Genomic DNA, 23013 nt, shown 5'->3' on the forward strand with positions numbered 1-23013 from the left:
GCCGTATTTGCATCCCTAGACATAACACCAAGCTCTAAACTCTGTTAGCAGGTTTCAGTACGTACACTGATAGCTGCGTTTGCGTAATTCTCAACTTCCTCTTTTTCCTGCGGTTAGTTCAGAACCGCGCCGTGACGCTCATATCTCACTTCTGCTGCTGATATAAAAGTCAGTGTTTTAGATTGATGAAACAATGTGAGGCTGACATTTGCGTTTATAATTTGGAGTGGCTGGACACTCGCTCCTACTTGCGTGTGTGAAAAAAGATCGTCAACTCAACCATGCCAAATGTCAAATCCTGTCAATTCACCAGCAAGAAAGAGACTCCAGAGAATGGACAGTGAGAAAAAAATCCAGTTGGCCGGCAGGTGAGTCATGATAACAGTGTGTTATTAATATGTAATAGAATGCAGAATGTACTTGAATAAAATAAATAGCTGATCTTTTGTTGCACAGGGAAAGCAGCCTAAAGTCCCAGCTGCAGTGCAAATCATTGCGAAGCACGAGAGGGTAAGTTAAGTCCACAAATTGTGAAGAAAAAATAGCCATTGAATTACAGTAACACGTTGCTACCTCTTGGCATTTTCAAGGCTTTGTTTCGAAGAATTGTCCCAGTGGTCGCTTTCGCTCGAAAAACTTATAGCATCAAAATGTAAGTTAATCCTTCAGTTCCACTGTGTCTCGAGACTCTTGCTTGTCACTCTTTCTGTTCCATCCCCTAACCTCTGACATTTCTCTTCGATTAGATGGAACAAAAGTATTCGAGGCCTTCCTGAAGTCAGAGTTCAGCGATGAAAACATAGAGTTTTGGATGGTATGCGAGGAATACAAGAAGACCAGGTCCTCATTTAGGAAGACATACAAGGCCCAAAAAATCTTCAAACATTATATACAAGCCGGGGCCCCGAGAGAGGTGTGTGCACCTTTGCTGCTCACGCCAAGTTATAGTTAACGTGGCAGATGCAGAACCTGCTGTAACACATTGTTGTCCATCCTCTAGATTAACATTGATCACAAAACCAGAGACCTGATCAGGCGAAACGTGAAGACAGGCGGTGCAGGCTGTTTTGATGAGGCCCAGAGGATCGTCTACGGGCTGATGGAGAGGGATTCTTACCCCCGCTTCCTCAGGTCGGATATCTATCAGGGTTTTCTGGACTCTGTCTGAAACAGGGATGATAAATACAGCTATCACAAAATATGTTGGGGGATTATGTCATACTGTAAAGTTAAAGCTTTGACTCTGGCAATTAAATTTATAGCTTTAACTTTGACAACATCGATGCATTAGTGTATATATAGCTGTCAAATATATGTATTTGCCTGATCCTTGTGCGAAATGGCTCACTGTGTGGATGGACTGAACATAGTCACCAAGGGAGCGCTAGACAGTGATTGCTTTGACACCCGAAGCAATGTGATGCTAGTCGAATGAAGTTCTGATTTTGCAGTGATGTACATATTAAATAATATTTTTTTTATAACATGCTGGTTTCATATAAAGACATTCAGCAGTTGTCAAAACGGTTAAAGATGACACTATAGTGGGAACTGCATGAAAGCATTGATATAGAGATAAACATTGTTAAACCACACGTCCAACCACCACATACAGGGTGACCCAAAAAAAAGTTTACACTCAGTTGACTGCTTGTTTAAAAGCCATTGAAACATATCTAAATAGGTTGTCATGCTTAAGTGATTCATTAAGGTCACTCAATGCAGCTGGTAATCTCTCGTCTCTACAATTCCTGTGCTTCTGCTGAAAATGAAGAAAACTTTAGCTGTACCTGAATTGCTGCATGCCGGTCTGACACCTACTGAGATTGCAGCAAATCTGAGAATATCCAGATGTGCAGTCTACAAAGTTAAAAAGAAGCTGAAAGATACTGGAACAGCCTCACGAAAACCTGGGTCTGGAAAACCCGATCTGTGCGGACCAAAAGGTTGATTGACAAGGTGATATGTGGCCACCCCAGAGTCCAGATCTCAATCCCCTGGAGTTTAGCATATGGGCAACTGTGGAGGACAGTGCCTGTAAGAAGCCACAAACTTCTGTGGCAGCCTTGGAGAGGTCCATTGTTAGATCTTGGGAAAAGATAACAGCATCCTAGAAGAACCAACCATCCAAGAAGACCTGTCAAGCGTTCCGCAGGCGCCTGAAGGCTGTTGTGACACTTAAGGGAGGACACATTGAAAAATAGAGTGTACTGTACATGTTCTTTACAATAATGTATAATTTGTGATTAAATTCTAATTCTAAGCTGAATAAACATGGCATTTAAGTTGTATTATGGCGGTGTAAACTTTTTTTTGGGTCACCCTGTATTAAACTTACTCGCCACCACTGACAGCTATAGATGTCCCATTTTCTTGAACTGGCCAATTCAAATAAATTGGACATCTATCGCTATCAATGGAATTGAATGAGCTAAGATGTATCAGAAATGTTGCCCTTGCAATAATAACAATTCTCATATTCTAAATATACAGTACTGTGCAAAAGTCTTAAAGGCCACCACACCAAATTATGTTGTGGACTTTTTCACAGTATTACAGTGAATTTAATTTGCAGTGCTTTACCAAAGAACTGTACGGCATTATGTTGAAAGTTGTTCAAAATATTATGGATAACTTCTGGTATGCATGATTGCCTTATTTGTCAGTTTCCAACATAGCTTTTTTACCCTCGCATTGTATCTTATTGTGAAGGTTTGACTCATTAAATGACAGGCAAGTTTTTAAAAATGCCTTTTAAAGGTTTACCTTTGCTTTGTGTGATATTTTTCAATAAATTAAATATGGAAAGTGAGAGATTTCCCCCTTGTACACAACCTCAAAAGCCCAAATGAGGACAATGAGGTCTTGTTTGAATCCATAAAAAAAACTTGAGCCTATAAACAGACAACTCATGAACAATTGTTTATTGTATGCATGGAATTTAGGGAATATGCACAACTTATTGAGCATTTTTCACCATGTCATTGACTTTCACGGTATTATAAGTTTCACAAGCTTCCATCAAGCTGTCGGGCTCTTCATCTAAATTCAGTCCTACTCTACAGGCCTAATCTGTCATGGTTACTATTAACTGATGTTCTGTTGTTGTTATGACAGAAAAGGAACAACATGCTTTTGTAGCATTAAAAGTGTAAAAACAAAAGCTTCTCCTCTGACAGATATGAAGAGGAACTGTTAAGGCCCACATCCGCATTTCATATCATTTGCCATCCTTGTGACTGCACGGTCTTGTGCGGGCAGAGTGATGAGTAAGTTACACGGCTAAAACTGGGTCACCATTCTGAAATGAAAACTGACAAATATCCTTTAAGGGTGTAAATCTAAAAAAAATACCTACTTAACTCATTCAGTGCTAATGATTGTGATAGCTTTCTAATCCAGTGACCTCTCGGCTGTCGCAGTTCAAACGTTTTGAACGTCTATCACCGTCAATTGACGAGAATGAATTAACATGTGTGTTTACAAACTTGGAATTCACAGTTGGGCACACTTATGCCCCTTTCCCACTGAAACTAGTGGGTCAACGCGTGTTTTTTCCAAGCCGATGCAACCCACTAGCAATTGGCATTTGGCACCTTTCTCATTGACAGAAAAAAAAAAGCCGTGTCTTTTTTTTTTTCACCCGTCTAACCCCCCACCCCTCCTCAGCCGTGCGTAAGGTTACGTGACGTCACCACGCTAAGATGCGCGTCGACAACTGCGACCGAATTCATTCAGTTCAAGGAAGTAAACAATGCAGAGCAACATGGAAGCCTCCTTTCCGTTTGTATTCTCTGTTTTCATGTTTTCTCCTGCCCTCAAAATGGTCGAAATGCAGCAAAGGATCAACACTCTGCTTGTGCTGAGGCAACGTAGGCGACGTGAATTCTTCATCTTCTACTAGCTTTGTTGTGAGGCTCGACGTAACTACGGTTGTGGAGCGTGTTAAATGGGAGGCGACTGGCACGTTGTTATGACGCATCACGTAAGAGCCTACGTCACCACGTAGATTAGGGTGTTGACTGTTGACCCACGGTTTTGCTTTCACACTGCATGACGATCAGAGCCGAGGTGATTTTAACGCGGGTCGCTTGGCGGGTTGATTGACACGGGTCGAGGCGGGTCGCTGCACCTTTCCCACTGCCACCAAAAGCCGATTGTTAGTGGGTTGACATGGGTTTTTTGGCCAGTGGGAAAGGGGTATTAGACATTCCAATATCCTTCCCTGTGAAAAAGAAAATACGTACAATATTCAGCCCCAATTCAGTTAATTAATGTGAATGCCATATTTCCTGATGCCTATTTTCGTCGTTTCATGAGACATACAGTGGTATGAAAAGTATCTGAACCTTTTGGAATTTCTCACATTTCTGCATAAAATCACCATCAAATGTGATCTGATCTTTGTCAAAATCACACTGATGTAAAAACAGTGTCAGCTTTAACAAAACCACACAAACATTTATAGGTTTCATATTTTAATGAGGATAACATGCAAACAATTGCCACGTTTACATGGAGCCAAATATTCCAATTACAATCGGAATATTTGTTCAAAACGAATAAATGTGTTCCATATAAACACCTCATTCGGAATGAACAGGCCCAAACCGAATGGAATTTCATTCCGATTCACAGGGGTGGAATATTCCTTTTCTCAAACCGATTAGAAGTAAAATTATATCATGTAAACAGGGAAGCGGAATGGTGTCTGGTTGCGTTCTTTCTGCGCATGCTCCGTACTGACGTGGTGACGTCACTTTGTGACGTAAGTAACGTCACTTGCAACATGGCTTCCAAGCACAGCGCACCTAATTGGAGTCCGGCGGAAAGATTGTATTTAATTCAAACTTTAAAAGAATTGAATATAACTGCTCGCTTAGACGGGCGTAAAACGAGGAACAGTGAACTATTTAAAAAAGTTCATGAGAGGTTACACGAAGCCGGAATAGACCGGAGCGTTGACCAGATTAGAAACCGGTGGAAAACCGGCTACTACAAGGCAAAAGAGCAAAACAGCAAAAGCGGATACGACCCCACCAACCACAACAAGTGGGTTAAAGTTAAAACAGCAGCACTCCGACGATCGATCTCCATGTTTTGCAACGTGACGCTTTGTTTTGATTAATCTGCGCATGTCAGACGGCAGTTGTCAAACGTCCTTTCGGAATAAAGGCAGTCACATGTAAACGCTGGATCGGAATAGATGAAGTGACATGTAAACAGCTGATCTGAAATTTCCATTCGGAATGATTTGAATCGGTATGAATAAAAGTCAGCATGTAAACGTGGCTAGTGACGGGGAAAAATAAGTAAGTGATTCCTCTGTCTAAGGAGACTTAAAGAGCAGTGGAACCAATTTTTACCGAACAATTTAAGTCAGGTGTGTGCCCAATAACTGATGCGTGGTTTAAAACTGTCCTGCTCACTATAAAACACACACCTGGTAAGAATTGTCTTGATGAGCATAGTCCGTTGTGCATCGTGGCTCGGTCAAAAGAGCTGTCTGAAGACCTGCAATCAAGGATTGTTGATTTTTATAAAGCTGGGAAAGGACACAAAATCATCTCTAAAAGTCTGGTTCATCAATCGACAGTCAGAGAAGTTTTCTACAAATCGAGAGTGTTTGGCACAGTTGCTTCTCTCCCAAGGAGTGGCCATCCACCAAAGATGACACCAAAAGTTTAGCGCGAGGTAAAGAAGAACCCTATAGTGTCTCCTAAAGACTTATAGAAATCACTGGCACAGTTCAATATCTCTGTGCACACATCAACTATGTGTAAAACTATGGCCAAGAATGGTGTTCATGGGAAGACTCCACAGAGGAAGCCACTGCTGTCTAAAAAAAAACATTGCTCATTTAATGTTCGCAAAAAGGCACTTGGACACTCCACAGAAGTTGTGGCAAAATATTTTGTGGACTGATAAATAGGGATGGGAATTGATAAGATTTTTACGATTCCGCTTCCGTTATCAATATTGCTTAACGATTCGATTCTTTATCGATTCTCTTATCGATTCTAATTTGGGCAAAAAGAAGAACAAACATTTCTATTGGCATCTGGTTTGTTTAATCAGAAGTCACAACATTACAAACTCACAACAAGGTCAAAAGAGGCCCAAAGCCTCGATGTTAACTGTGGCAAATAGACAAGAATGTGTAACATTTTTACTAAAACATTTTTCTAATGGAAATTTAAAAAATCCTTTTTAAAAGGTGATATGAGTTGATAGCACTCAATAATTATAATTAAAAAAATAATTACTGTCAAATACAACAGAACAGTGTATAGTACAAAAGAGCAAAACTAACAATTCTTTTGCAGAAAAATAAGCATGTCTGCTTTTTCAGGTAGGATATGTGATCTTTCTGGACTTATGGTGTCTCTAGCAGTGGAGAACACCCTCTCAGATGGGGTGGAGAAAGCCTGCACACACAGAAAGTGTTCAGCTAGTCAAGACAGCAGGGGCAGAGTATCTCTTTTGTTGTCCAAATATTAACAAGTTTATAATAAGGTTGGTGTAATTACATAAGGACCGTTGGATTTCATACAATATCAGAGGAATTTTAGCACAATCCTCCGTTAACTTGGATTTGTTAACTTCCTAGACATAGTTGGGGTACTCTATGGAAAGGCCTTTTAATACTGAGTAGAATAAAAGTGGTTCGGGACCAGTGGGACCATCCTATTTCGAATTACGGGCGAAAATACGCTGATTGGCCTTAGGTGCAATTTACATGGCGACTCTGCAACACAAAGACGCAATGACTGTGTTGCGGAGTGGCCTCACGTTCATATGGTGTCGGCGAAGACGGAAAGCAAAGACGCAAACCTTGGAATGCTGCCTCCAAGATGGAAGAATTCGTTTGCGGGGGCTTGAGGGGAGCTTGCTCCGCATGCATATCAAAAGCTCCTGCGGCACGGGACCGCGCTGGTAACGTCAGACTCATACACGTCACAATGGGCGTGCGCAGCGGTGATACTAAACATTAAAAACAGCATATATGGTGGAACATCAGCTTTAATTTACTGTTTTTATAATATTTTTAATTTAAATATGTTGAATGTTTCCATTTTTGTACATTTTTTAACAAAAGAAAATGAGTGGGCCGGCATGTTGTCTTCCGGGCTAAGGAGGTCAAAGTGCATCATTCGTTGTCGCCTTGTAAATCTGCACTGCCCCCGAGGGCCTGGCATGAATACTACATCGTTTTCATGCAGAATTGCGACACTGTTCGAATGGAGACGGAGCCATATAAATGCAAACTAGAAATTTTTCGTCTTCATGGAGAGTCACCATGTAAACGGCCCCTTAGTCATCAGTTGCATTATGGGAAGTGATTTGTAACATCCACTTCCGTTAGTCGTAGCAACACAAAAATACTACCATCGGATGCAGAGGTATATACTTTTGTGTGAAATCAGTAGTCAGATTATAGTAGTAGTCAAATTATTACGAAAAAAATCACTGATTAGTGGACTACAGACCGAAATGAGTATTAAAATTGCTAATAAAATAGTTTAGGATTATTTTAGATGCATATATATATGTTATATTTTTGTTATAAAGAATTTGATGAGGAATACGATAAACCCATTAATAGACTTTTTGGAAAAAAAATCACCATTTCTTTAAGTAGTCTCATGAATAATGACTTGGCCTCTGAAAATCAATGCAAAATCTCTCGGCGACACCTTTCCGGATTATACTAATTGGTGAGTGGTCCCTCTTTGAATAATCACGTAGTCTTGCTTACTGTGTCAAGCGTGCGTAAAATGAGTAACTTACATGATGTAATTCGTGCTGGTTGGAATCTATAAGAGAATCGTTAAATAAACTGCCAAACGATTCCATTGAATTAAAACGCACAGGACCGATTTTCTATAGGAACCGGTTCTCGATTCCCATCCCTACTGATAAAACCGAAGTTGAATTGTTTGGGAGTAACACAACGTCATGCGTGGAGAAAAAATGGAACAGCTCACCAATATCCACTCCTCATTCCCACCGTGAAGTATGGTGAAGGGAGCATCACGATTTGGGGCTGTTTTGCTCCCTTGAGGCCTAGACAACTTGCAATCATTAATGGAAGAATGAATTAAAAAGTTTATCAGGGTGTTTTTCAGGAATACCTGAGGCCATCTGCCAGACATTTGAAGCTAAAAACAGGATGGATGCTGCAGCAAGACGATGATCCAAAACACAAAAGAAAATCAACTTCAGAATGGGTTCAGAAGAACAAAATACACATTTTGGAGTGGTCAACTCAAAGTCCAGACTTGAACACCATTGAGATTAGGGATGGGAATCGAAATCCGATTCCAATTCCGAACCGGTTCCTTGTGTTTCGAGGCCTCGACATCACAATGAAAAAGCCTGAACGATCCCTTTAACGATTCCTAAAGACTCATATTGCGTCGTGACTGTCTTGTTGTCCAGACGCATCAAACTAGCATGGCGCCAAGAACCACCCGCTCCAAAGTTTGGCTACACTTCACCAGGAAAGAGGGTGAAAATGAAAGGTTACGATGGTTTAGCACGAGCATTGCAGCTGTAAACATAACAATGACAGTACGTAGGTTCAAACGCTCGAAAGTGTGTCTTCACTTCACGAGGAAAAATTACAACAAAACGACTTGCAGTCTTGCAAGGTGGAGATAACTGCATCGGGAGGGGACACGAATGCACTGTCCTCACCGAGACGACAGCAAGCTAAACTCCCAAATGAGGATACAGAAGACGTTGGTATAATTTGCTGACTTTATTCAACCATCACTTGAAGAGTGAAACTAAAAATAGAAATGAAACAAATCAATTTCGTCCCCAATAACAAACAGGTTTGCATCAACGTAAACCAGCAATGATTAGCTGCTGATAACAAAACGGTTAGCATGCGTTCGCTAGCATTAGCACATCGTTCAAACCACTACACAACTGGATTTAAGTGTCCGATCGCGAGTGGAAGCACACAACAACAACACATAAGATGATACATACAGGCGTTGCCTCTGTAGATATTTTACAAGCATTAAAAAAGAACGTAGGCTCTTAGCAGTGTTTCCCCTCTGTCACTAACTCGCGCACTCGCTTGGATGCTGCATTTCTTCTTCGTGTGTAAGCGCACTCTTCTTCACGTGAGTGCGTTCTTCTTCGCGTGAGGAAGCGCAAGGGTGCCCTTACTTGAGCGTGAAAGCGCCATAAAAACAAAAAGGCATGCATTTCAATATACTGGTAAATAATACGCTTTAACAGGGGCCCCCAAACTACTGCCCGCTCCCACATTTGATCCGGCCCCTGAACAATACCAAAGAGCATTTTGATTTTTTTTTCTCAATAGTGTTATTTATTTTCTGGCCTTTTTCTGTGAAGAACTCAGAGGGTTATTTGGTTATTATCTATTTGATTAATAGTGTTATTATTTATTATCATTATATTATTATATTATTTTCATTTTATTTACTTTTGTTCCGTGAAGAATCCAGAAAGGGTTATTTGATTGCGGCGTTCTGAAAAATGTTATTTTTTACATTTCGGCACTCCTGCAATCGTCACACTTTTTCTGTGTTCTCTTCATCAGCCCCTCATCAGTTAAAGGTTATGTGGCCCTCACAGGAAAAAGTTTGGGGACCCCTGCTTTAACACATATTGCCAACGGCAGAACAACGACCTATATGCCAATATATACCAATATTTTTTATTTCTATTAGAAAAATGTTTCAGTAAAATGTTACACATTCTTGTGCATTTGCCACTTATTGGCAGAGTTAATATTGAGGCTTTGGGCCTCTTTTGACCTCGTTGTGAGTTTGTAAGGTTGTGACTTCTGATCAAACAAACTCAATGCCAATCAAAACATTTGTTCTTCTTTTTCCCCAAATTAGAATCAATAAGAGAATCGATAAAGAATCAAATCATTAGGCAATATCGATAATGGAATCGGAATCGTAAAAATCCTATCAATTCCCATCCCTAATTGAAATGATGTGGCATGACCTAAAGACAGCGATTCATGCCAGACATCCCAGGAATCTGACTGAACTACAGCAGTTTTGTAGAGAAGAATAGGCCAAGATTAGTCCTGATCGATGCGCCAGACTCATCTGCAGCTACAGGAAGCATCTCGATGAAGTTATTGCTGTCAAAGGGGGGCGGGGGGCATTTTTCCCCCTTCTGTCATTGTGATATGAATGTCATATGAAAACCTATACATGTTTTGGTGTTTTTAGTTAAAGCAGACACTGTTTTTCCATTTGTGTGATTTTGACAAAGATCAGATCACATTTGATGGGGATTCTATGCAGAAATGTGAGACATTCCAAAAGGTTCACTGTACCTGTCACGCAGTAAACTTTAGGGGAGTACTGCTTCTTGCCTAAAGACAGCTGGGGTAGGCCTTAGTTAACCTACAACTCTAAAGAGGAAAAATAGCAGAGGAAATGGATTAATCAAAACATAATCTGAAAAAGTAAAATGTTTTGACCAAACGTGTTTCTTTTAAATAACCTAGAATACTTCAAAGACAAATTACACATGTGAATCAAGAATAGACTTAGTTTCTAGATTTGCGCTAAAACCATTTTATACACATGAAATTCACTGAGAGCAGTGGAATGTGTAAATAAACTGCTGCAATTCCAAACTTACCTACATACGGCGTCTCCGGTTATTTTAAATCAGTGTATAGGCTTAATTCATGCTTTCTTCTTTTAAATGCAAGCAAACAAATTCTGAAAATAGAGGCTTAAAATTCCCCTGCTGATAATAAATGGTAGAAAGAAAAAAACTCACTGAATTGGCAACAAATGATTAATTTCTCAAAACCCATGACAACTTGACTGATTACCAAGAATAGTGTTTTGATGGTGAGCTAAATGACGTAGAAGCATTTGAATGCATTAAGTGTGAACAATGCGATGGCAAGGGATGATAACATTCCTACAGTTAATCATTTAAGAAGCATGACTTCTTTTGGTTGCACTTGTGAACTTGTAGGCATATAAACGGAGATAAAAATAGCAAATGGCACGCAATGGGAAAGGGCCTGAAGTGTGTTTTGACATCACAGTTATATTCAACTCTGACACTGCTTTCTTTCAGTTCACGGACGAACTGAAGTGATGAAGCTGTGGGGATATGAACTAGAAAAATTAAAACCTTTATAAATTTGTTACCATTATGCAAAACGCTACATCCTGCAAATCAGAATAAAGAAGAAAAGTGGATTTGATATTTGACAATGAATAAGCTTTGTAAAACATCTGTGAATATTCAGGCCACAAGGAGAATGTAAGTACTGCATGATTTCCTTGCGATACACAAAGAGGTGTCATGGTTTAGTTCCATATTTATTTCCTGTAGACACAATGCATGGAAAACCAAAATAGATATTTTCACTCAGAATGCTTCACAATTGGCTAAAATCAATAGGTACCTACTGTATCTTATATTTTACTTTTATTCAAAATAATACACAATGCAAAAAGGCAAGCTAATATTTTGGCTTTCTTTTGTAGTCCAACTTTAAGAAAAACAAGATCAGTGGAAGAGTCTCTTGAGGTGCTTCTTTGTCAAAAAGGTACTTCGATGCAATTAATTACTCATTTGATGCCATTGATGCCGATAGATGCTGATTTTTATCTTGACAAAACCTTTATGCGCTTCTGTTTTGTCAAAAAAGTTGGACAAACAGCCTTTCGGGCCTTTTTAAAGTCCGAATTCTCTGAGGAAAACTTGGACTTTTGGATCGCCTGTCAAGAGTTCAAAAGCTTGGACAGACTGGATGAGCGTAAACAGAGAGCATCACACATTTATGAAGAGTTCATTAGCACGGAATCTCCCTCACAGGTAAATTCTACAAAAGACATTTATTCATTCATCTTCTGTGCTGCTTATCCACACGAGGGTGCTGGAGCCTATCCCAGCTAACTCTGGGCAGTGGGCGGGGTACACACTGAATTGGTTGCCAGTCAATCGCAGGACACAAGGAGTCAAACAATTATGCAAACAGACACACCTAATGTAGGTTCAGTTTGTAATTTCATTCAGCATAGCACGCATGTTTTTGGGATAAAACCAGATTACCTGTAGAAAACCCACACAGGCAGTGGTAGGACATGCAAATTCCACATGGCAAAACCAGAGCCCGGGATTGAATCCTTGATCTCAGAACTGTGAGGCAGACATGCTTAACACTCAGGCATCATGCCTCCTACAAAAGACATGTAGTAGAATTTCATAGACTGATAAGTAACATGCTGCTGAGGGAAAACTGAATGTTTTCACGTGTAATTCACATAATGTTTATAATGTATCTCACATAATTTTTTACAATGTCTCAACAGGTCAACTTAGATTTTTACACAAAAGAGGTCATCAAACAAAATCTTCAACAGCCGGCTCCATCCTGTTTTGTTGCAGCACAAAAGAAAATCTACAATCTGATGGAGAATGGATCCTTTCCTCGATTCATTCAGTCGGAACACTGCAAAGATCTGTTTAAATGCACTTCTAAGCAACGAAACACTCGAAGACTGTGATGATGAAGAGTACTTGAAACATCAAGGATGAATCTGCGCTACTCATTCATTCATTTTCTGAACCGGTCCTACATAATACACAGCCTCATCAGACTTAAAGGACTGCCACTTGGTGTGTTTATATCTAATGTGACTGAGAAGAGCCCTTTGCAACAGACATACCATATTTCTGATGTAAAGTGATAATATAAGGAACATCGCATGCCATCCATTATTTTTCTATCTCTCACCTTTACTAGTTGAATGTGTAATCTGTTGCACACCAACAAAAGAATAAAGATAGAATAGACTATTTGCCATTGTACCAAATACAACTGCACACTATGTTGGATTATATTGTGTGAACTGAAGAACTCAATTCAGATCAGAATTGTCTTTAACATGCAAACTTTATACAGAAACCGTGATTAAAAATATAGAACTGTTTTGTATTGTTTGACTTTGGTAAAATGTTTTCATTTAAGAATAGTATTGTATTTATTCAATATGCATCTTAACTTACCTAAGAAAAATGTTGCTTAACTAGAGCCCAAATGTGCAAAAGATTAGTTTTGAATGACATGACGAATTTTTAATTGACCACAACAGCAGTTTGGTGGTCTCTCATTGGATGCTGGAAATTATAATATTTGGGGAAAAATAAAAAAGTAAAAAATAAATAGTGTGCAAAGTTGCATATCCGATTAATATTTAAACCTTCCTGAAATACGAAGCATAGAGTGAATACATGAGGATGTAGTGGTCATTCAGCTACTGAGACGGTTGACGTAAGCATAAAAATCAGGGACGGCTGTTTATCACTTTGTGTCAATGCCGTTGCATTTGATAAACATTACGTTATAGTCAGTGGAGAGTGTACTTTGAAATCGTCATAAATTGATCAATTTTCAAATGATTATCAAATGGCTTGGTTTTTCACAAATGTCAGAGATGCAGGAAATTGACTGCATACTTATAACAATAACCGTATACATGTTTTAAACATTCTGCTGAATAATAGCCACGTTAATACGGTTTGTTATACGTACACCTAACTTTTTGAGAAGCCGTCAAGTTTTCCCCAAGTTAAGTGTATTTTATTTTTAGGGAAAAAATCGTTCACCTTATGTTTGCCGCAAAAGAACCCGTCAGAGAAGTCGACTGCATAATAGCAAATGCTATTTTTAGATCGTGACGTTGCCATCGTAACCCAGAAGTGGGTCAACATAGACACGCCCTCGCATACAAGTCATGTTATTACTGCTTGTTTTCTACCAGTAATCTTTCAAAAAAGAACATGCTGAATTAACACTGCTGCTGTGGAACTTCTAGAAAAAAACCTGAGACATTTCGACATATGAAGGATGTTTTTTTTCATATGTTTCCCGAAGCCAAAAAAGAGGAAAAAATGTGAACAATGGATCAACTTGTGCGGACATCCAAAAGACCTGTGTAACACCAGCAAGGTCAAGCCATTCACCTTCATATGCAGTAAACATTTTGTTAGGGGCCATGGTCCTACAGAGGACAAAGAGGTAAGTCATTTTGATATTTTTACCTTTTTTTTAGCGTGGCGTTTTGCCGTGCTGCTTCTGTCTGACAGTGAATAACCTGAAAAAATAACAGTTGGATCTGACTGCCACTGTTGTTACCTTTCCCGTTGTAAAAAAACAACTTTAGTAAGGGGGAAGTGTAAATAAATTATAGAATTAAGATTTGTTATTGATGAAAAAAATTAAAAGTGTTCATTGGCTGTCACCGAGTAGCATTTGCGATCGCTACACAAAAATAGCAATGTAAATTACCCCAATGAACAGTCAGAGACGTAAGACAACCAGAGGATATAATATATAAGAAAGACAGGGAATATGGTGGTAAAGGATAGATTGTTGAAACAGGAGAAAAAGCACACAAGGAATAGGTGTCGATAAAAAAGCTACCTCTAGATCATGTCGGCTCTTTTTCCCGTCTTTTTCAGCCCTCCACACTCAAGCCATCTCTTTAACTGAACATTTGTATGTTCTTCCGCATCTTTACCAGTGAATTTGGCATTAGGGACATCATTTTTGGACAGAATTGGTAGGTTTAGCTCAGAAAACATCTCGTTCGTACACTATTTCCATGAATTTAGCATTAGGGACAAACGCCAGCTTGACCCGCCTAGCAAAAACTGCTAACGTCATGAATATTAATAAGCAAAAGTGACGTGTTACGTGAGATACACCATTACGCCTCCGCCGGTGTTATGCTGCATTCGAAAAAGATGGGAAATCGGACTAATCGCACTTAGATGGTCCCAGTTGCGACCTCTAAGCGTTCCAAGCGAATGTAAATAACAAAGATGGCTGATTGCGACTATAGTTGATTTTTATTTATGCCATTAAAAGACATTTTGACCTCTAGCAAACCAACCTGCCTTCTAGTAAGCGATCAAAAAGTGGAGGAAAAATGACAGTTGAGATAAATTGCACACACTGTAACTGCCTTCTTTAGGTACAGCCTTAGTTAAAGTCAATATAAAAATATCTACGAAATCATTAAGCTAATTAACTATGTGAGAAAAAATGCACTGTGTTTCAAAGAAACTTAATTTAACTTCATTTTTGTGTTATCTGTCACTATTTTGTCGAGATGACGTCAGCTTGAAGAAACGTGAAGTCGAGGAACATTTTTTTTCCGACTTCGAGATCAGGTTTGAGTGACGTTCCAATGATATTTTTCCTGGCCGGTTGTTGGAGAAGTTGGACTTCCCACCTTTGTCGAATGCAGCATTACTACGCCGCGACTCATACGTCATTTCTCATTGCTGTCTCCCAAAGATGACGTGCTTGAGGTGTGATTATTATGATTTTTCCAAGATCTCACCCTCTTACGGCCTGACCCTTCTGTCAGTAGTCGCTTTTCATCGACGGCATATTTTCTGAAAGGATAGAAATAGATAGAAATGTGATGGCCCGTATTTTTTCTGAACTCACTTTCCCAGAGTTCATTGCAGCACAGCCAGTTGTCTCTCTGAGATAGAGGGAGGCCTTTCGATAGTCACCGAAGTTCATCCCAGCGTCCAAATATAGCGGTAAGTTTGATACATGTCTAGTTATTTAGGAGTACGATGTTTTCACGAGCGTCTCCGTTGACTGGTTGTTTTGTATCAAATTCAACAAATTTTAGACGAGCTCTCAGCTAAGACGCCAGTTTCCAATCCTAGACAAGCCCTAACCATCTTCCAGTCAAGGAAAGTTCTGAGCTGGAAAGGTTTTTCGTATCTTCATCTGATTATTGTCATCAACTGACTCTTGCTCTCATTACCGACCTAGGGTGGTCGTTGTTGGATATGATTCTCTGTTAGCTAAGCTAATTTAGTTCAAATGATATCAAACCGTTGTTATCCTAACATGGTTAGCGAGAATTGACTCTCGGGAGTATTTATATATATGTAGGCTATATAGTATTATAGAACAAATAGCTATTCTAGTGGTTAAATTCTCTGTCAATTGTTCACTGGGGCTGCGTCTGTCTGTGTATCATGTGTGTTAATCGGCTTTAATCTATTTTTGGCAATCCACGGAGACCAACTGTTGATGTTGACGTTAAAAAGTCTCCACTGGCCAGCTGAGTTTTGAAACACTCCGGTGATCTCTTTTTTTGAGATTCACAATTTCATGTAATGAACATTATATGTAAAATGTATGACGTACTGTAGGTCAATTTTCAAGCATTTGTCCTGTTTAGGGTGTATAGTCTTTCACACTCGCATCTATCTAAAGTTTGTACATTGATTTACCTCATTTATCTCATTCACCTAATCAAGGTTCTCCCCGGTGTGATGATGGAACCATCAGGATGCCCTCCACCTTTTCCCAGAAACCATACTTTGAATGCAGCCGGTGACAGTTGTCACTGGGAGGTCAGCGACAAAGTGAGGCTGCGTCGCTTTCTGTGCTACGGCTCGGAGGCAGACATATACACTGCCACAGAGGAGGCTCATCTCGTCGTGGCACATGCAGGAGCCCTACTGTCCATGCTTCAGGATGGCCAAGGTATTGAAGCGGTCAACGAAATCAAAGGGTTTGCTCAAGATGGGCGAGCTGTTGGATTGGAACCCTGCATTTTTGCCTTGGCGCTGTGCTCACAACATTCGGAAGTGACGACCAAACGTGCAGCCTTTAAAGCTGTGAGGGAGATTTGTCAGGATCCCGCCCATCTATTTTCCTTTATTCAATATAAGAAAGAATTGAAGGAGGACATGAAGTGTGGAATTTGGGGACGGGCCTTGAGGAAAGTTGTGTCTGATTGGTACAACAGCCAGGATGCCCTCAGTCTTGCAGCAGTTGTGACCAGATGTAAACAGAGAGGTGGCTGGTCACACCGGGATATACTCAGGCTTTCTCACACCAAACCAGTTGATGAAGGTGAAGTCACACAAATGTAAAATACATTGCATACAGTGCCTTTTTAATTTTTTTTTCATCGTTATTTTTCTTATTTTGTCAGAGAGCTATAACAGTAAGTAATATATACAGTGAGGAGCAGAAGTATTTGCATCCATTGTGATTTTGCAAGTTCACCCACTTAGAAAATAGAGGTCTGAAATTTAAATCATAGATGCAGTTCCACTCACAGAGACATAATGTAAAAAAAAAATCTAGAACTCACATTGTATGATTTTTCAATAATTTAATCGAAATTTACTGGGGTTCATAAGTATTTGTACCCCTGAGAAAATCAGTGCTAACATTTAGTGCAGACGCCTTTGTTTGCAATTACAGAGGTCAGACGCTTTCTGTAATTTTCACCAGTTTTTCACATATGGAAACAGATTTTGGCCCAATCCTCCACACAAAATCTAGATATGTCAGGTTTTGGGGCTGTCGTTGAGAAACACGATGTTTCAGCTCCATCCAAAGATTTTCTATTGGATTGAGGTCTGGAGAGTAGCTTGGCCACTCCAGAACCTTGATGTGCTTTTTCCGCAGCCACTTCTTGGTCAGCTTTGCTGTGTGCTTCGGATCATTGTCATGTTGGAAGATCCAGCCACCACTCATCTTCAAGTCGCTGACTGAGGAAAGGAGGTTGTGGCGCAAAATCAGACGACACATTTCACCATTCATCCTCTGCGTTATACAGTACAGTCGTTCTGTCCCCTTTGCCGAGAAGCAAAAACAGGTTACGGTACTCATGGGGTAAAGGTGTACTTTTTTTAAGGTAGACTGACAACTCTTTGAGTGTCAGGATTATTGCTGATTCTCATGGGGCACAAATGCTTATGAACCCCAATAAAATACAAATAAAATATATTTTTTTAAATCATACAATGTGATTTCTGAATTTTTTTCAGATTATGTCTATGAGTAGAAATGCATCTATGATTGAAATTTCATGCCTCCACCTATTTTCTGAGTGGGTGAACTTGCAAAAACACAAGGGGTGCAAATACCTCTGCTCCTCACTGTATACAGTATAAGTAAACAAAAAAAGCTGTTTATAAATGGTGATATTATTTATCAAGGGAAACAAAATCATCAATATTCATACCAGTACAAATGATTCAGGAACTTTGGGGGTTTGTTTGGACAAGAGTGGCTGTAGGGCCTTTTTTTTTTTTTTTTGTGGATGTTTTTAGTACAACTGGATGCTTGTCTTTGTTTCCTTCAGCTATCGCCTTGATCAGCAAATATGTAACAAAAGGATGGAAAGAGGTCCAAGTTGCCTATGCTAATAAAGAAAACACAGTGGATGTTGTCAAAGTGCTTTCATATCTAGAAATAGTGGAGAAGGTCAAGCACAGTTGTGATGAAACAGCGGTGATCAATTTGATTGAGGAGCACAAACTGGAAAAGGAGCAGCTTCTCACGGATCACCTCAAGTCCAAACTAGTGAGTCAAGTTGCATTATTTCACTGAGTTGCATTTTTATTATTATTATTTATTTTTATTAAAAATGGTTTTTAGTGCTGCTTGTGTTCAGAGTCAATTTTGTCTATGGCCACTATTTTTTATAGGTTTGGAGGGCTCTGTTGAAGGAAATGCCGCTTCACTCAGTTCTACGAATTATTGGAAAGATGACAGCCAAAAAGGTGCTTCAGCCTGGGGGGTCGGAAACCCAAGCGCTGTGTGAAAGAATCCAGGCGGAGGCAGTACTAAAAAAAGTATAAACAACTGACCTCCTCATACAATTGAATGTTTCATGTATATACAACTTTAAACAAAAGCAAATTGCATTTTTTCCATCAGGCAAAAATTCACCCTTTCAGCGTACTCTTGGCTTCTGAACATTACAAAAGAGGTCAAGGCTACCAGGGTAAAACAAAATGGGTGGCTGATGGCAGCATCCTCAAAGCCTTGGACATTGCCTTTTATAAGAGTTTCTTGGTAGGTCAAACGTGTAGTCAATAACATCCTGCAGAATTGGATGACAAAACTAATGTCGTTTTCCAGAATGTGGAGCCGGTTGGAAAAAGCTTTGTTGTGGCTGTGGATGTGAGTACATCGCTGAGCAGTGTTGTCCCAGGAACTTCAGTCAGCACAGCAGTTGCTGCTGCAGTTGTTACTATGGTAAGACAGTGGTAACTCCAGTGTGCGCACAAGTGAAACATCTGAGTTTGAGATGCACTCACTTAGGCGGGGTCATTGTATTAGCAGGTTCTCGGATTGAAACATTTAACATTTAAATTTTAATGGTAGACCTATTATCTAAAAAATATTCAGGGTTTTTAACAGGTTGAATCTTCTATTAAGTTCTGTAATTTCAAAACTTCACCCACGCCGCTACTCAAATAAGTGAATTACTGGGCCATTAGTGACCTCACCTTAAGCTCCCATTTACTATATTTTCTATGGCACGTTATCCTACAAAATAATCATACTAATAGAGTTGACTCACTGCTGAGTAATCGTTCAAAATTTTAGGAATGCATTAAAAGACAGCATTTCAAAGGTTTTAGTTATGTTGAGAACTATATGTGCTGTTTTTTCAATTAATGAACACATGTAAAATGAAAATAAAATAAAATGTTGCCCATTTTAACTTGTTTTTCAACCACAGGTATTTGCGAGAACCGAGGCAGAAACTCATGTACTGGCCTATTCTGAAGGAGCTTTGGAACAATGTTCTGTGTCTGCTGACATGACACTTGCGCAAACAACTGATGAACTAATAAAGGTAATGGCCCTGAAAAGACAACACTTACTGTTATAGTAACAACATATCAGCCACAAAATCAGCAGTTTTACAGCACGTCAGCTACTCTCACAGATGAATCCAGTTTACATACACTGTAAAACAACATGTGACTGTCTTGACATGAAATCATGCCTTTTTATATTTTTTACGTAAACCTCTGATATTAAGTGTGTGTTCACTGTTGTTCCACATATCATACTTTTTGAGTTGTGATTTTCGCACTTAACTGCATGTTTTAGATCCCTGGAGGAAGCACAGATTGCACTCTACCCATCACATGGGCCACAGAGAATGGGAAAGCTGTCGATGTGTTCATCATTCTCACCAACAACCCATTGTGGGCTGCTTCTGCTAGCTCGGTGGAAACGCTGAAGAAACACAGACAAGTACCTTTTTTTTCCCCAATATCGATTAGTTTCCAAAATTATTATGACTAGTACTTTTATGTATTATGTTTTGTCAATAGATTAGAGCTTTATTTGACTTTTTGTCATAATTAATTCATATGTGAATTGCCTGTACAGATGTTAGGATGCAGTTCCAAGTTGGTGATGTGTGGGCTGACATCCATGGGACACACAATTGCTGACACCGAGGACAGAGGTCTACTGAGCATCTGCGGTTTTGATCTCGGAGCCTTTAGTGTCATTCGTAACTTTGCATTGGATCTAATATGAGTGTTTATTCAGTCTTTGAAGGCATAATTTGACTGCAACATGAAGGAACACAGTCGACAAAACTTTCTCTAATGTACAGTACATTACGTAAAACCTATAGAGTTCTCCTTAGAAAGCAGTAAAGTAAATCCCTGCATATTCACAGTTCAGGATACCCCAGATTTCACCTACTTTTGGATTTTTATTTTTTTGTCTTTTTTTAATCTAAAACACTGATAGGCCTTTTTTCCACCGATGCAATAGAATGGCTGTCAATTATTTACAGGTTTTTGCTGTTCACTATACTGGCAAATACTGTAGTATTACTAGTAAACTAAATTCCTCCTCTTTTATATTTTGTTACTGACAGTGTCCAGCAGGCTGGACAGTACTCTGGAATTCTAATGTGGCTGTATTTTGCTCACATGCGAAGGCAATTATGACATGATTGCATCTTGTGCTGCTAAAATTTGAATCTCCATCACTAGTCCCTTTATTTGCTGCTTAAATATAATTCTCAAGGACTTTCCACATCAAGACAAACGACATTGTCAGCGTGTGTTGCTGCCGAACACAGCTTGATGCATTTCAGTGGTGTTGATTGGATTCTAGCATCTTTTTCTACTGAATGCACAGTGTTTGCATGAGCGCTATTATGTCTTCACTTTTTGGATGATTTCCAACAGCTACATTTCTTTTATTTAATTTTGCATGGCAAATTTGAGTTTTTCCATTTGCACATTTGTTAATATTCACTTGATTACTACCTATTCTTCTGCCTGCTCATGATTTTGTCCAATGTATATTTTCGATTGTACACTGGCTATAGATCCAATACAATAATTACACTGGTTTACAAGCAAAATGCTTCCTGGATAAAAGTAGTGCGACTCCTAAATTTTGTTTGCTCAAAAAGAAAATAATAGGTCAAAAGTGTCAGTTGGCTATAGTTTTTAAGGTAGTGTCTGGCTGAAATGTTAAAATGCTAACAACTTAGGTGAAAATGGGTATTATTGAAATGAAAATAATTATTTCTGGGTAAACGTCTAACTAAAATGGTTGTCTACCGTTTCGCAATATAATCGTATAGGCAAGACCTTTGACATAATATGTCGTTTTCAATATACTAGTACTGTATTGCATAACTCCTGGTGTTTTGGAAGTGGACACTTCATAAGCGATGGCACACACTGATATATCCATCTCATGTCAAATGTAACGACTTGTAAAAGTGATATAATTTGACCAATGTATCTTTGTAATCAAACTTTTACCATTTAAATATTTTGAATACTCTAGCCAACCAGCATTACTATCTTTTATTTTCCAATCAGTTATCACAGCAAGTAGGATTTAGTCATTTTTATCTCGAAAGCAGATATTTCCCAAAATTTTATAGAACAATGTTATTGGTTTAAAACGAAATTAAGGGACCATTACACACTGGCCATGGATCCAATACAGTATTGGTCTTTAGAAGGGCCTGCTATCACAATGGCAAATTCATTGTCATATTCACACAAAAAATGGCCTGTGTCAAATATTTGCCGTTGATTAATTGATGCTCGTAATGCGATAATGCATATGGAGAGCGTTTTCATTTGTTATGGCTGTGTGCGAACCTGTTTACTGCTCGTCGGAGCTATTTTGACTTGTACTGTATGCATAACAGTTGTGGGCTGTAATACCCAGGAAAAGTAAATGGTAGATATTTAAATGTGTATCTGCTGAACCTGTTGATTAGTGTTTGTAAGAGGTAAAATTTAACATTCATTACCCTTATCGAATGAAAAACAACAAAAGTTGTTTAATAAACAGTTTAACTGTAAACAAATATCAATGTGTGTAATTGTGTTATTTTGGTTGAGTGAATGCCTTTGACTTTAGTACAACATGACAAAAGTCACTCATGTTTACAATGTTTTTGTGATCTCACACAACTGGGCAGATTGCTGTATAAGTTTTCATTCAGAACTCAGTATTGATTTGGTTTAATACTTGATTGATAGTGTACGTACTATCATGAGAAGACAGTTGTAGTTTCTGTTCATATTCCAGGATTTATTGTTGGATTAATCAAAAATATGTATTCATTCTGTTTATGTACTAATATATTGTTAGTCTATGACAAGACTGTAAAAGGGTTTGTGAAATCTACTGGTCAGTTTAAGGTTTGCTTTAATTTATGACTAAAATACAGTGATTCTTATGCAGTGAGTCACCCTCAATATTCTCTTATTTTCTGTTTATTTGGACCATGTCCTTTCATCTCTAATGGTTAAAATGTTTGAATACTACTAATGTTTATAATTATAGTAATAAATACTTTTATTTGCTGTTTTTGCCCATTATTTTCATTATGTGTTTGCATGTACTAATTTATTACTCAATAGCAGCGGGCAGGTATAAATAGGTAAATTCCGGTCAAAAGTCAAATAGGCTAAGAAACCCCGCTGTGACACATGTATAAATTGACAGAGTTAACCTATACCTGTATTGTGTTGTTTCGTCCAAAATCGACTGGGATAGGCATGAGTGACCCTTGCAAAGGTAGTACCACGGTTTTTTTTGTTTTTTTTTTGTTTTGTTTTTTTCTCCTGGTTTTTTTTTTTCTGTTTTGTTTTTTTCGTTTAGTTTTATTTCGTTCAGGCATCCGACGA

At 38.9% G+C, this 23013-nt stretch overlaps 2 protein-coding genes across 2 annotated transcripts; both read left to right on the forward strand.

Moving 5' to 3' along the window:
* Nucleotides 1-168: 168 nt before the first annotated feature.
* Nucleotides 169-13071, forward strand: LOC130930399 (regulator of G-protein signaling 1-like). Its single transcript, XM_057858328.1, has 8 exons — nt 169-368; nt 457-510; nt 591-652; nt 747-913; nt 1001-1131; nt 11517-11578; nt 11681-11847; nt 12345-13071. The coding sequence occupies exons 1-8, from the start codon at nt 289-291 to the stop codon at nt 12537-12539; spliced, it is 918 nt and encodes a 305-aa protein (XP_057714311.1). The 5' UTR covers nt 169-288; the 3' UTR covers nt 12540-13071.
* Nucleotides 13072-15322: 2251 nt separating this feature from the next.
* On the forward strand, nt 15323-22689 carry ro60 (Ro60, Y RNA binding protein). The gene is made up of 9 exons (XM_057857071.1): nt 15323-15591; nt 16327-16927; nt 18171-18391; nt 18517-18663; nt 18749-18886; nt 18953-19069; nt 19560-19676; nt 19937-20083; nt 20222-22689. Exons 2-9 carry the CDS (start codon nt 16342-16344, stop codon nt 20372-20374), a joined length of 1626 nt encoding a protein of 541 aa, XP_057713054.1. The 5' UTR covers nt 15323-15591; nt 16327-16341; the 3' UTR covers nt 20375-22689.
* Nucleotides 22690-23013: the final 324 nt, after the last annotated feature.

The sequence above is a fragment of the Corythoichthys intestinalis genome, chromosome 14 (genome assembly GCF_030265065.1).
Source record: "Corythoichthys intestinalis isolate RoL2023-P3 chromosome 14, ASM3026506v1, whole genome shotgun sequence".
Taxonomy (NCBI): domain Eukaryota; kingdom Metazoa; phylum Chordata; class Actinopteri; order Syngnathiformes; family Syngnathidae; genus Corythoichthys; species Corythoichthys intestinalis.